The sequence below is a fragment of the Pituophis catenifer genome, unplaced genomic scaffold (genome assembly GCF_029215685.1).
Source record: "Pituophis catenifer annectens isolate HBS135680 unplaced genomic scaffold, rPitCat1.0.hap2 SCAF_1, whole genome shotgun sequence".
NCBI lineage: Eukaryota > Metazoa > Chordata > Lepidosauria > Squamata > Colubridae > Pituophis > Pituophis catenifer.
The window spans coordinates 305,466,800-305,481,145 of NW_027256881.1; the positions used below are offsets into that span (position 1 = coordinate 305,466,800).

At 35.9% G+C, this 14,346-nt stretch overlaps 1 protein-coding gene across 3 annotated transcripts in view; it reads right to left on the reverse strand.

The window, feature by feature from the left end:
- The window catches only part of EML5 (EMAP like 5), a 98,813-nt gene that overhangs the window by 27,898 nt on the left and 56,569 nt on the right, over positions 1-14,346 (reverse strand). Inside the window, exons 23-29 of one of the 3 annotated variants that reach the window (XM_070931485.1) lie at positions 12,496-12,627; positions 11,457-11,545; positions 9,004-9,180; positions 6,390-6,591; positions 4,993-5,119; positions 3,970-3,984; positions 316-324 (exon numbers count right to left, since the gene is read on the reverse strand). In XM_070931485.1, coding sequence (XP_070787586.1) covers positions 316-324; positions 3,970-3,984; positions 4,993-5,119; positions 6,390-6,591; positions 9,004-9,180; positions 11,457-11,545; positions 12,496-12,627 — 751 coding nt within the window. The remainder of the gene's footprint in view (positions 1-315; positions 325-3,969; positions 3,985-4,992; positions 5,120-6,389; positions 6,592-9,003; positions 9,181-11,456; positions 11,546-12,495; positions 12,628-14,346) is intronic. The other 2 variants (XM_070931483.1, XM_070931484.1) reach the window with 2 other exon arrangements.

Below are 14,346 nucleotides of genomic sequence, written 5' to 3' on the forward strand. Positions count from 1 at the left end.
TCACTCACCTCTTAAAAATAAAAGTAAAATAGGGACCTAAATTAACTAGTACCACATCTAACATTTCCAATAAAACCTGTGTCAACTTGTCTTTGACAATAGACTGAATTTCACACATTAGTTTTATTTTATGTTTGTTCACATAATAGCAGTTACTTTACAAAGATTTACTTATGTATGCAAATAACATAGGATGATAAATGTTGACAAGTGCAGATATAAATAAATAATGACGCTACAGTGGCAGATAGCTTTGGAGGGCAATGGAGGATGATGCAGAAATATGGAGTAAGTGGATGAAAGAGAAAGTATTACCTGGAACCTCTTTTCAGCAGCAGATAGGAAAAAGAAGATGATTACTTATTCTAATCTATCTTGAAACTGATACATTAAAATAGGTGCTTTTAGAAAAATGTCAGTATTTTTTTCTTCATAATAGGTAAGGTTTATATAGAATTATTTTATCCCCCTAAACTCCACTAAAGATATTACCTAGCCTGGTGATGAAACATTTGGAAACCAATCCACAAGGAGAATAGAACCTTCACCCTCATCCTACACCCAAGCTAAAGATATTTGCCATTATTGCAGAATTCTTTTAATTTTCTCTTCAGCACAATGCCTGAGTCTAAAAAATTTGTTGAGGATGTATTACTACCAAGAGGCAAAAAGTTGAAGGAAAAGTTTTGAATGCTTTTCAAAGATCTATTTTTACATTCCTAGGGATGCTGGAAGTAGGGCTACATATAAATTTAATATATTTTTATTCATATGATTTATTGGGATCCCCAATGATGAACAGTCAAGATCAAGCAACTCTGAGTAACACTTGTTCATTTATTGCCACTAGACACAGCAAGAAAGTCATCAGGAAAGGGGAAGGCAATATGTGGAGTTCCACGCTTCTTACCATTACTTAAAAATATTTAGAACCTCTGAACTGAACTGCAATGAGAGCAAAACAGCCTGTATGTAGTCACCCTGCCTCATATACAGAATTTCATGAAGGATAGCCAGTTTCCACTGGTAAATTCTCCATGTTTTCCTCATCACTTCTTTACTTTTTTTCTTTCACAATATAATTGCTATGAAAGAAAGTATGAGCAGCTACATAATCTCATTTGAGAAACAGTACTAGCAGCAATCATTTTGGAAGCAACTCTACAGGTGAAGATTTTGATGCGTTTATTTACAATATGCCATCTTTTCCCACAATACTATCTAATACTTACATCATCCAAATTATAATACACAAACTATATTGTATAAACTTCGAATCAATTTCATCTATTACTCAACCTCCTCATAGGAATACTCCTGCTCAATATCATTTTCATTTTATTTGTCAAGCACTTTACTAAAATTCTCCTGCCAACATAGAGACTAGGTTCATCCAACAATAAATTGCATCAGAGGAAGGTAATTTGAAGGCAGTACTATACTCTCTGGATTCTAAAACTTGCATAATTTAGAAAGATTGCTTGATATAGATCTTTAGTTATAGTAACAAAGATACAGTAACTTTGTGATCTGATATAGCTTTGTTTCCTTGAAACAGTCATTTGAAAATGAAAGATCTGCATCAGTAAGAGCACTAGAGCGAAGAATGAATCTGACCAAACCCAAATAAGCCTATGGGTGGCAAAATATTATTTCCCTACTCTTATTATTATATCCAACAATATCCTCCCAATGGTCCTGTTTAGTGTGACTTGTTCCTTCCTGGTGGAGTTCAGGGTTCAGAATTGCTTTGCAAAATATTTTAGCTACTTGGTGGATAAAATTATTCAGATGTACTCAAAGTTTCAAGTTGCAAGTCCAACTAAGGTGTTTGATGTCTTTTACCTGGGCTGTTTTTAAGCCTGTCGCTCATGATATAGACAGAATCCTTAAAAAGTGAGTTCAGCTACCTATTCAGGTTGTTTTAGGTTGTTAAAGCAGCCTGGATGGTGACATGTAGTTGGGTTCGTGCAACTACGGGTTGCTTTATGAAAAGGCTGGTTCCTCCATCTTTAAAGTGGCAATGGGCCGCTCCCATGTGACACCCCTCCTGCGCGAGCTGCATTGGCTCCCGATGGTCTTCCGGGTGCGCTTCAAGGTTTTGGTTACCACCTTTAAAGCGCTCCATGGTACAGGGCCTGGGTACTTACGGAACCGCCTTCTGCCACCGATAGCTTCCCACCGGCCAGTTTGCTCCCACAGAGAGGGACTCCTCAGGGTGCCGTCAGCCAGGCAAAGTCGGCTGGCGACCCCCAGGGGGAGGGCCTTCTCTGTGGCAGCACCTGCCCTCTTGAATGACCTGCCCCCAGAGATATGTAGGATACCAGATCTCTGTGCTTTTCGCCGTGCCCTCAAAACTTTTCAATTTCACCAAGCTGGGCTGGTGTAAACCCCGCCCCTTATATATTTTAATTGTAACAGATTTTAGTTGGGATGTTTTAAATCTGGGCCAAAATTTGTTTAATTCTTTTAATAATTTTAAATTTTGTATCGGATGTTTTTTTATTCTTGGCTGCTCACCACCCTGAGTCCAGCAGGAGAAGGGCGGTATAAAAATTTAATAAAATAAATAAATAAAATAATAAATCAACCAGTGATATAATTTCTCCTCAAGAAGTCAGCCCTTGACCCAACAATTCTTGATAATTTTCATCCAGTCTCCAAGACATCTGCCCTCTGGAACATTATCAGCCCAGGTGTTATATGGCTCCCACCCTGATGATGTTCAAAACATCAGTGAAAATTTGGCTATTTCCCAAGCTTTTGGATTAGGGTGGTGCTGAGCCCCTATCAAATTTTATCTGATAAAGTTTTTTTTCCAGATGCTTACATTCGTATTGTTTTTCTGCTTTTAATCCTATATACTGCCTAGTGTTGGGAAGCCTCAGAATTGCATGCATGCATGCTTGTGTGTGTGTGTGTGTGTGTATGTATATATAAATAAATAAAATGTTTTCCATAAAAAATGTAATTTTTATTTGCTATATTTGCTTTATTTATTTATTTATTATTTATATGGAAACTATTAGGAGAAGCTGCTTGATCACAGCAGCTTTCTTACCATTTCTAATAATATGTAATAATGTGATCAATATTCATTGATCACCAAAGAAGAATATAATTAAAACCCTGCCTTTTTGTACTCCCCTTGCAGACAATTGTACTCAGGTGTGTGTTTTAAGAAGTTTAAGAAGTAAAGATATGAAAGGCAGTAATTTATTCAACATAACATCTGATTCTTTCCCAAAATAATTTCTTTCCCAACTCTCCCTGGTAATATTCCACAGTCTATTTAATAGGCAACCTGAGAAGTATGAGGAATAACTCTTGATTTATAGAGCAGCTGACCAACACGCAGATTGTGCAAACCATTTTCTCAGTCCCTTCCTAAAAATAAAAAGAATCTCAGTGCTGCTCAAAGCGCTGGGGCTTGGTCTACTTTCTCACACTATACAGATGGATAGAATACAGTAAAGATTTAAGAAAAGCAAAATTGCCCAATCCTTATAACATATAGGCAGATAGACATGTGTAGCTAGGATCTAACAGATCAAGTAATCATCCAGCCTCAGTACAACTACTTTTGGATTTTCCAAGACAGTGATTTCCTGATTGCAGAAACAACTATTCTGGAAGGTTGGCAAAAATATCTTGTATAAAATTTCTCCTAAGAATATCATACTCCCACTCTCAGAGGGAAGAAACTCATATATCCAATAGCTTCTGACATACACAACAGATGTTGCCCCAGCAATCGTAGGAATACTCTGCTGGAGATGGAAACATGGTAATGTCACATTCAAATCATTCTGTAAACACAATCAAAGGAAACCATATTGTTCCAACACAATGTTCCTTAGAATCCCACTTGACAAATAATATCATTTCGCTAAATTCAAACATATTTTTTTTCTAATGAGATTTGACTTGATAACATGATTTATAGTGATTTTATAAAGAGTAACTCACCTTACAACTCCTTGCCTTCATAGCAAGCATTAAAAATAAACAGGAAAATTAAATTACAAAAAAACGCACAGTATAAATGTACTGAAAAGAGAACTGAAATAAATTAAGAGGATTATTATTTTTTGATTCCCTAATATTTAAAATGAACAATAATTTGTAGAGGATATAGTTTATGATATATTAACATAACTTTCATACTGCATTATTAGTAAGCCTGTGTCTGGACTGATTCCCAAGGTAAATTTTGAATAAAGATATTGATACTAAGTACAAAATGTACATGTAAAGAATAATGGACAACAGGATGTACCATGTATGTGAGCTTCTGTAAATTACTTAGAAATAAATATTTTTTACCAGCGCCAGTGTTTAAATGTATTAGATTTTTTTTCATCCATGCAGAGACTGGTCTCTGAGTAAATGTACCTCTGCAGTAATCTTTCCTTTACTAGAGTTATTTGTCTTCTCTTTCACCCTTCTTATAAGAATGTCCTACAAATCTCTAATGTTTTGCTTCCAGCTGTGCTAGAAATGACACTTTCAAATGTCTGCCTGAATAATGCATGAAGAAAGAATATATTATTAGGCTTGGTAGGAAAACTATTATCACAACATTCCTATCTTAAGGTTAGAGTTACTGTGGAGTTTTTCTTGGGCACTGGTTATCCTATCTAGTGATGCCATGCAGGACTTTAAAGCTAAGGTTCATGACTAAAATACAAAGTTGCATTCAGATGAATTCACAGACGAACTGCAAATATGAAATACAGCAGGATTCAATTACCAGATTTTGAAGTATGTAATACAAATTATTTCTGAAGAAATGGAGAGCCATTAGGCCATTAACAAAACCACTGATCCTAAGTTCAAGCAACTCATTACTAATTATTGTTACATGTGTCAAATCTGTAATAAAATTAACTTTTTAGTCCATAGGCATGTTAGTTGCCCAGAGTTGCTATGGCACATTAGTGGCCATATAGTACATAAATATTTTTTTTTGTTTTGCAAAGTTAGCAGTACCTTTCATCAGCTGAAGGCTCTTTTTGCTGTAGATGAGGCTTGATTCCAAACATAGGTCTTATGTTGGTTGATAAGGCTTTAATGGTGTAATTAATTTCATTTTCTCTTGTGACATCACTATCATATCCTAATAAAATAATCACAATTTTAATAGTTAATAGAGCTAAGAAATAGACTAGATATTATATTATTTTATTTATATAAGGATTCTTTTTCCCGACTATCAAAGACAAATCAGTAGTTTGATTCTAATATAGACTTTCAAACAACAGGAAAAACCTTTCTTTTCCTAAAAGACCCGCTTCACTATGCAATAATATTACAAGTTATACTTTATACTATTAAAGCAAGTATTCACAATGCTAAACAAGTAAATATTCTAGGTCCAAACAACAAACAAACAAACAAACAAACAAACAAAACCCTCCCTCTTTTGAGTGTTCAACCTTTTGGCTTGCTTTTGATTGAAGAAGAATTACATTGGGTCACATATAAAATATATAGTATAGTTAACGTACGTAAATACATAATAATGTTAAACGTTTATGAATTTGTGCATTACTAGTTATTCACAGGCAGCCTCTGGGCAGCAGATTGGACACACCTCATTTAGCACATACTCTCTTCCCCAGATATAAAAAAGGTAAAGGTTTCCAGTATCAGTTGTGTCCAATTTTAGGGCACGGTGCACATCTCCGTTTCTTGGCTAAGGGAGCCAGCATTGACCGAAGACAATTTCCATGGTCAACATGACTATACCCCAAAGGTGCATGGAACATTGTTACCTTCCCACTGAAGTAGTATCTATTAATCTACTTGTATTTCCACGCTTTCAAACTGCTAGGTATATGATTGTCAGCTTTGGAAGCCATATTAACACCGGAAGCATCCACACTGCCACCTTCTTGTGCTTGGGAAATTAGGAGGGGGGATTTAGTAGAGGGAATGTAGTTAGACAAAATAGCATTCTTCTTTTCGGTCAAGGTCATGGTAGTACTGCATCTGGAGAAGGAGTGGTTGAAGTGGTGTCTCGAGATGGGATGGATGGTGATTGGACCATGTGATGGACTGATGGGTGCAGGGGCTGGATTTGGGGTTTTGATTTACCGAGGGAAAACCTGGAACTCTCAGATTCAGGTTTTCCCAGATGTGCCAGTATACCTACTCTAATAAATGGGAACTTTGAGAAAATGTCTGTCTCGGAGTTTTTAATTGAGTTGGGTTCTTCTGGAATGCTGACAATGATCTTATGATATTATGGCTGGACTATACCTCCCCATATAAAGTCAAACCATAATAAAAATCAACCAATGATTCCTAAATAGATGTTGCTATTTCATACTGCAGAATTTATTTTAAAAATTATTCTATTCTTTAAAATTGGCATGGTTACTTACCCCCATCTTCCTCAGAATCCAGGTCAGATTCTTCGCTATCACACTGCCTACTTTCTCGATGACCCTCCATCTCATGGGTCCACAGCATTAGCGACATATCTCCTCCTCCAATACTGACTAATAAACTGTCATCGTGAGTCCAGCGGACATTTGTCACATGTGTACTATGAGCCACATACCGCTTAAATTTGCTGTACTTTCCCTAAATGCGAAATATATAAATGCTTAATTCACAATTAAATAAAAATAATTATCTAAAAACACATTAAAACGTCAGTGATTTTTTCTTTTGTTTTTTGCTTTTGCTTTAACTGAAGACTCATCCATTTATGCAGTTAAAGCCAATGTTAGGATTCTTACTAGAACAGATATAAAAGAAAGGAGATACTAGATTAAAACCCAAATTTGCAGATCTGTAGCAAAATAATTTTGAAATATGAATAAATGAATGTTTATGTTCAGAGTTAACATAAGAACTCTTCCTAATCATTAACACAGTTATGAAGCTTGATTAGTAAGTTTATGAATATTCCAGAATTTACATGGATTCCTTGTTTAAAATTATTATAGGAAAGAAAGAAAGAAGCATTACACACAGAAAACATAATACATAAAACAGGCATGATTCAGCCTATTTTTTAAATAAATCATTAAACTGCTACCCATAGAAAATTATTTTCCACCATGTTGACAGAAAGCCAGTTCATAAATGCAAAAGGAACATATATTTAAAATCCACAATTGTGAGAATTTTATCTTTCCAACGTTGAAAGCACTGCTTCTTCTCCCACACACAATAAATCCATACTTCCTATAATGATGTATTCGTTTTTGCTATAAACCAGGAGCCTTGTAGTAGGCTCCTGGTTTAAAAACTAACAAATTTTATTTAAAGTTTTTTTGAACTAAAGCTTACTACATTAGATGCATGGAATAGTTCAACAGATATATGATTTAAATTGGGGGAGGTGTAGGGATGACAGCATGGTGATGCAAGCTTTATTTATTTATTTGATTTCTATAGCTGCCCATCTCAAGAAGTGACTCTGGGAAGTATAGATCATAAAACATTAAAAAATTAAAACAATATCAAATAAATATATATGAATACCAAGTAGAAAAATTACCACGGATGTTAATAAAGTCAAGAAACAAACCGTTCGCATACTTGGGGGCCCAGGTTACATATGAGAAAGATGACTATAAGAACTATAGTCATGCTGAAAATTGTAGTATGTTATTTGAGACCAGGATTTTTAACTCATTAAAATAGTTAATTGATAAGAGTATTTATAATCTCTCTCATAAAAACAGGAAATAAATTCTCAAATAGTTTGTATATTCTACTTTCTAATTTGGCTAATGCATGCAGTTTCTAATATTCAGATAAAATGAACATTTGTATTCTGAAACAGTCACTGGTTTGACAAAAGAAGTAAAATGAAAGTTATAACCAGGGGTTTAGCCATACATTTATATTAATATCATATATACTGTAGAGATAGATAAATAGCTAGATAGCTAGATAATCAATCTATATCTAGATCACATAAATATTTATTTATTTATTTATTTATTTATTTATTTATTTATTTATTTATTTATTTTATTAATGAGATTTATATGCCGCCCCATCTCCAGCCGGACTCAGGGCGGCTCACAACAGTAAAAAACATCTAATGAAAAAGTTAAAAAGAAATTAAATCCAAATCTCATAATTTAACAGTTAAAAGTGCAATTAAGACTAACAAGTTAAAAATTAGGCCCCATCAGTCCAGGCCAGCCAAACGAAACAGCCACGTTTTCAGGTCGCAACGGAAAGAGAGGAGGTGGGGGCCACCTGTAGCTCCAGGGGCAGTTGATTACAAAGGTAGGTGCGCCCACAGAGAAAGCTCTCCCCCTGGGGGTTGCCATCTGACACTGTCTGGCCGACAGCACCCTGAAGAGGCCCTCTCTGTGCGAATGCACTGGGCGATGGGCAGCTATTGCTAGCTGCAGATGGCCCCTCAAATATCCCGGGCCTAAGCCATATAGGGCCTTATAGGTAATCACCAGCACCTTGAATCTCACCTGGAAGGCAACCGGCAACCAATGCAAGTCGCGTAGAAGAGGTGTAACATGGGAGTATCGAGATACTCCCATCACAACCCGCGCGGCCGCATTCTGCACCAGCTGAAGCCTCCGAGTGGTCTTCAAGGGCAGTCCCATGTAGAGGGCATTGCAGTAGTTAATACGGGGGGTGACAAGCACATGAGTAACCATGCGTAGGGCATCTAGGTCCAAATAGGGGCGCAACTGGCGCACCAGGCGAACCTGGGCGAATGCCCCCCTGGTTATGGCCGTTACATGATCTTCCAAGTTTAGCCGCGAGTCCAGGAGGACACCCAAGTTGTGCGCCCTGTCTACAGGGGGCAACACCTCATCCCCTATGACCAAAGATGGAATCTCTTGATCGGACCGAGACGCCGGTACCCACAGCCACTCAGTCTTAGCAGGGTTGAGCCGAAGCCTGTATAGTGAACAAATATAGTGGATTCCTCTTAATAAGTGTGTTGCTAAATTTAAAAACTATAGGATTGCCTTGTTTTATTATGCAGACATTAATTTTACTTACTTTGGCAGGGAAATGGAAAAGTTTTACAAATCCAAAATCATCTCCTGTTGCCAAGACTGTACTGTCACTGCTGAGGCACGAAGCACTTACATCTGTGACTTCTCCAATTATTGGCCATATTCCTTCACAGCACGTACCTAAAACACTCGTCCAAGATGTCCAGGAAATTTTTTCTGCCTACAAAGATAGTAACCTGATCACAAAAATTACTCTGGTTTAGAAGCATTCTTGTCAGTCACTAATACTAAATATTCCTCCGTCTTTCCCCCATTATCATATATGACAAACACTTGTCTCTTTTACGGGCTGCAGCTTCTGTAGTCCTTTTCTTTCTGGTGCCTATGTTTCCAGAGAAATAAGAAAAAAGGACTGGCGTTTCTTTGAGGCTCAAAACCAGAAACTTGGTTTAGATTTTTTGACTCCACCTTGAGGAACATCTATTCTGAATTAATCCACCTTTTCCAGGGATCGAGATTTGGTCAAATCTGATGCATATACCTAATTATTACTCAATATATTAGTTTAAACTGAATTTTAGTTTAAAAAAATCAAACTATTACAAATGAGATCTTACCTTTACATGCCTGGCAATTATTTTGATTATTAATACTATTTTAATTTTAATAAAAAAAATATTTGAATGGATCTTTCAGCTGTAATACTTAACAGAGGACCAATGCTTTATTTTAACTATTAGTTTTAACTATTATTCTGACTGACTAAAGACTTATAGCTGTAAACATAATGGGTTCAATTACACAATTATAATTATTATAATATGTGCATAAAAGGTTCATTGCCACTGTGTCCAGTGAGAACTTGCTGCTTATATGACTGTCTTGAATGACAGAAGGTAAACTGCAGAAGAAAGAAATCTGCAGTAGTTACAGCAAAATCCAGGGAATGTTTTCTTGGAAATAAGCCCTTCTCGGTTAACCAGAGCTTACTTTTATATAATGCACATAGGATTGTAGCTCAATGATTTTTATGTTCCTGTTATTCATTTGTAGGAAAATTTTGGGAAGGTTTTTTATATATATGGAAATCATAAAGATTCCCTGGACATACCTTGACTTCCTGTGTCTTGCTGATGATTAAGTGTAAATCATACTTGTAGCATTTGAACTGAATTCAGAGAGATGAGTTTCTTAGTCTCCCTGAAAGGGCAACACAGCAATACTCACTATGCTATTCTATGCTGTTCTATTAAATTTTTTTAATTGCTTATTTGTAGCTTCTAATGACTTGTTTCCATTGATTATTGTGCTATTTCAGTGATGCAAACCATAATATTAATCAGGGATGCTAGCTTTGTGGGAGGAAATAATACTAATGCTTTTTACAATCAAAGTTTGTTAATTAAGCATGGAAAGAAAAGTTATTTAATGACAGAAAACAATTTCAGGATTTATAGACATAAAATAGTAACACAGAAGATATGAATCAGTACCCTAGAAAATAGACAGTCCTTTTTTTGGGAAGTTATGAGACTATAGTTTGGATGTGCTCAAGAAATGGCTGCCAAGAAGAGAAAATACATTATTAATTATGGCTGCCGCTAAGGGTAAGGCCATTCAAAACCACCCATTTATTATATATAACTACATCCCACCTCCTTTTGTAGAGCCTCAGTAGCCTATAAGCTCAGATAACTTTTTCTTTTGCAAGGGACTGAAGGTTATATTTCCAAACAAAAGACTGGGTTATATTCATCCACCATTTTTATTTCTTAAGAACAAAAAGGGAGTCACGTAAAATCAGAGACATTCTTACAAATATAGTAGAAATTTATATTTAGCTTTTCATTAACAAAAAATAAGCATTTTTTAAAAAAAAACAAAAACATGAAAGATAGGGAATCTGGAGGACATAAAAGGAATTTTTCCCAGAGCATCACTGCTCCTAATAATCACTATTTTGCCACAGTCTCAGTGGCATTTAAGACAGCTTCAGTGTAGCACATTATCCAAAAGAAATTCAAGATCCAGTGACACTTAATTAATTTGATACATAAGCAATTTAAATTTTCTACAACTATATATTTTTAAAATCTAAGGCTCCTGAAAAAATATGTTACTCAAAAATCCCCAATTTTGTTGTATATAATCTTTGCAATGAGTTCTTTATCATTTAGCATTATTTATATGAAGACATTATCTAATGAATTTTATTTTTATAAAATATACAACCTGATTCTGTTTAAGGTATGGCCTCTACACAAATTAAGAAAAGAAAGAAAGCATTGTGTTCTACTTTATTTTAATACTGAGAAGTACCATTCAAATCACAAAAGTTTGTGTTAAGTATGATTAAAATCCCATTTTCTGCTAGATTATATAAAAAAGTCATTTTCCATTCTTCTTATCTGAAATTTAATTGTAGAAAAAATACCCAATGATCATGTAAATGACAAAATAAAACATAACAAAACAAAACAATGAGTATATTTTTACCTGTGCAGTAGAAATTATTTGCCTTTTTCCCCGTGGAGCTTCAAAAAATAACTGTTCTTTAGCACCGGTGTTGACTTGTAGAAGCTTGCCTGGGGAGAAAAAAAAGCACAGCTCACTGATTATCTTACTGAACATTTGATTGATCTTAATTATGACATTTATTCAGGGCATTTGGGAGATATTTATCACTACTATTTGGAAATTATTTAGGAAACCTTCAGAATTATCAGAAACTTACCCTGTATAGCTTTACACTTTCTAAACTGTAGAACAATCGGGGACAATTGCCTGGAATCAGGGTGAGTGGCAGACAGAGACTTCCTTCAACAGCTGTGACACCTGCAATTTCCCAGGCCATAGCAGTATTCAGCAGCATCGAGCAGACTGTATGAACACTACTGCTGTTTTGTATCTGTCACACATTCACCAAGAACATTGGCAGCAGTGAAATCAGACGTCCATTTCACACACTTGACTCCAAAAGCCAATTAGGAGGAAAGCAGCTCCTTGACAAATCACAAAGGATGCCCACAGAGTAATCAGCAGTTCAGCATCTGGGCAAACCACCCAGGTCACCAGGATTCTATGTACTTTGTGGACTAAGGAGCACAGAAGAGAATGGTTTCAACTTCCCAGGGAATGTTCATTTTGCTCCAAACACAAATAGCTTCAAACATCTTTCCAGTTTATTTATTTGGCTAAATTTTCCAACTAAAATTGGCTCCCCAAGAGATATAAAACCTCAGTGATAAAACTCCCCATCCTGAGGATTTCCCATCACACTGGAAAAATAGTGGGGGATGAAAGAGGAAGAAAGGCTTCATTGGCAAGCGTTATTACAGAATGTGTTTCAAAAAGTTAGAGTCAGTTTAATTTACTGTCCTTAAATATTTTTAGCATTTTTCAAAAGAAGATGGTAGACAATTGTATTTAAATGGCTCCATCAATTACATCACTTGGTTTTGCCAGCCATTAGTAGCCATTTATCCCACCAGCAGCTACCAAGAATAATCATTTTACAGTATTTGTATTTCCTTACCTCTTATGTCCCAATCCATATGGGTTATGTAACTGGAGGCTCCCTTGCAGATTCCAACCCTTTTACTGCTCATTACATTATAGATATCTACAAAACTATCATATGATCCTACAGCTAGGTATTTTCCAGCACCTGCAATGCAATTATAAGGAGGTAAGTATTTTCATATCATTTTCAGTATTCTACCGGTAAGTGCCCTTAGCAGATGCCAACATTTGGATCACTTTATCTAGACTCAGATGTCTATGGACATTCTCAGTCATCCAGATCATGGTGTCAGGCCCAAAGCCGAACTGGAAGCACCCATTTCTTTTCTCAGAGCTTCTGGCTGACACAACTAAGGGGGGTAGTGATAGAAGGGGTGGTAGACAAAACAGAATAACTCTTTGGTGAGTCAGAGACATTCCAGCAGCTGGCTGGCCAGAGGGGGAGGAGAGTTGTAACCAAGCAACCAGCTAGAGTCCAGATTGGACAATATGATTTAGGGTTTTGAAAAGACTAAAAATGTTTTCTTTTAAGGCTGTGGTAAGCCCGGGAAGATTTAGAACTGGCTTTCCATCAGTTTGTGCCAAGATGCTAATTCCAATAAAGACTGTTCTTTGAGGACTTAACCTGCCTTGGGGTTCTGCTTTGAAATGGAGGCATTTCTTGGAACGCTGACACATGGTTGTCCCAAAGGTGTTTTTTCAAGAGGCAACTGGACTTTCTTTTCTTCTCAAAGCTGAAAAAGCTTCTTGGATGAGAAGCGAAACGTCTTCAAAGAAAAACAGAAAAGTCCAGTTACCTCTTGAAAAAAGTACCGTTGGGACAACCATGATCTGGATGACTGAGACTCTCCATAGACATTTAGCTATGCCCTTTGGGATGAATCCCTTTGAATGGTGCGGGAGTATGAATGGATTTCCAAAAACTGCAGACTACAGGAACCACTTGCACTTCAGTTTCAGATGCAGATAACACAGAACCATCCCCAACAGCGTGTACAGCTCCACAACACAGTCCTTTCAGCAGTTCCAAGAAGGCTCTATACTCATTTGCACTACTCAAGTGACCCCGAGGACACAGATAAACCTCCAAGTGGCCTCTCTAAAAGAATGCACATGACCACCTGTCTGCAAGGAATATAAATCTTTCCATTCCCATCATCACCTTACAATTAATGGTAACTGTATCAGTGCATGGATTGAGAACTGCAATGTTATTGAAACTCTCATAATTCTAAGAGGTGTACACTGAAAGTATGAAACAATTAGCACTAACAGAAGAGCTAGCAAAATAGTCTATGTTTATTTGCAACCATAGATTTTAACAAAATTCAAATAAAAGTACAACAGTCCATATCAGTTCAATACATCCGCTCTAATATTAACAACACTATATGCATTTGTATCTTACTTGTGGCCATTGCATACAATGCAACTTGTTTTGTTACATGTTAATTTACACAAGTGAACAGAAAATAGACATGGATTGTTTTAATTTTATATCAATTTTATTAAAAGTTATGGCTGCAAATAAATGTATATAATACTAACAAAGTAAGATTAAAATATGATAAGGACTGCAATTATAGTTAATTAATTTTCAGTGGTTCTCTAAATTAGAAATAATTTGCCATACAACCCACCGAAACAAAAGTCTTTCCCCTTTGAGTTTTAAAATATTTAACAATATTTTTATTTTATCAAATTTATATATCCACTAATCTCACAAAACTGACTCTTATTTAATAAGTATTTCATGAAAAAAAGATCTCCTTTGTGTGGACTTCAGCTCTTGATGACTTCATGGACCTGTCCCCGCAAGATTTTCTTTTCCCTTTCTTTTTTTTTATTAGCAACTAAAATATTT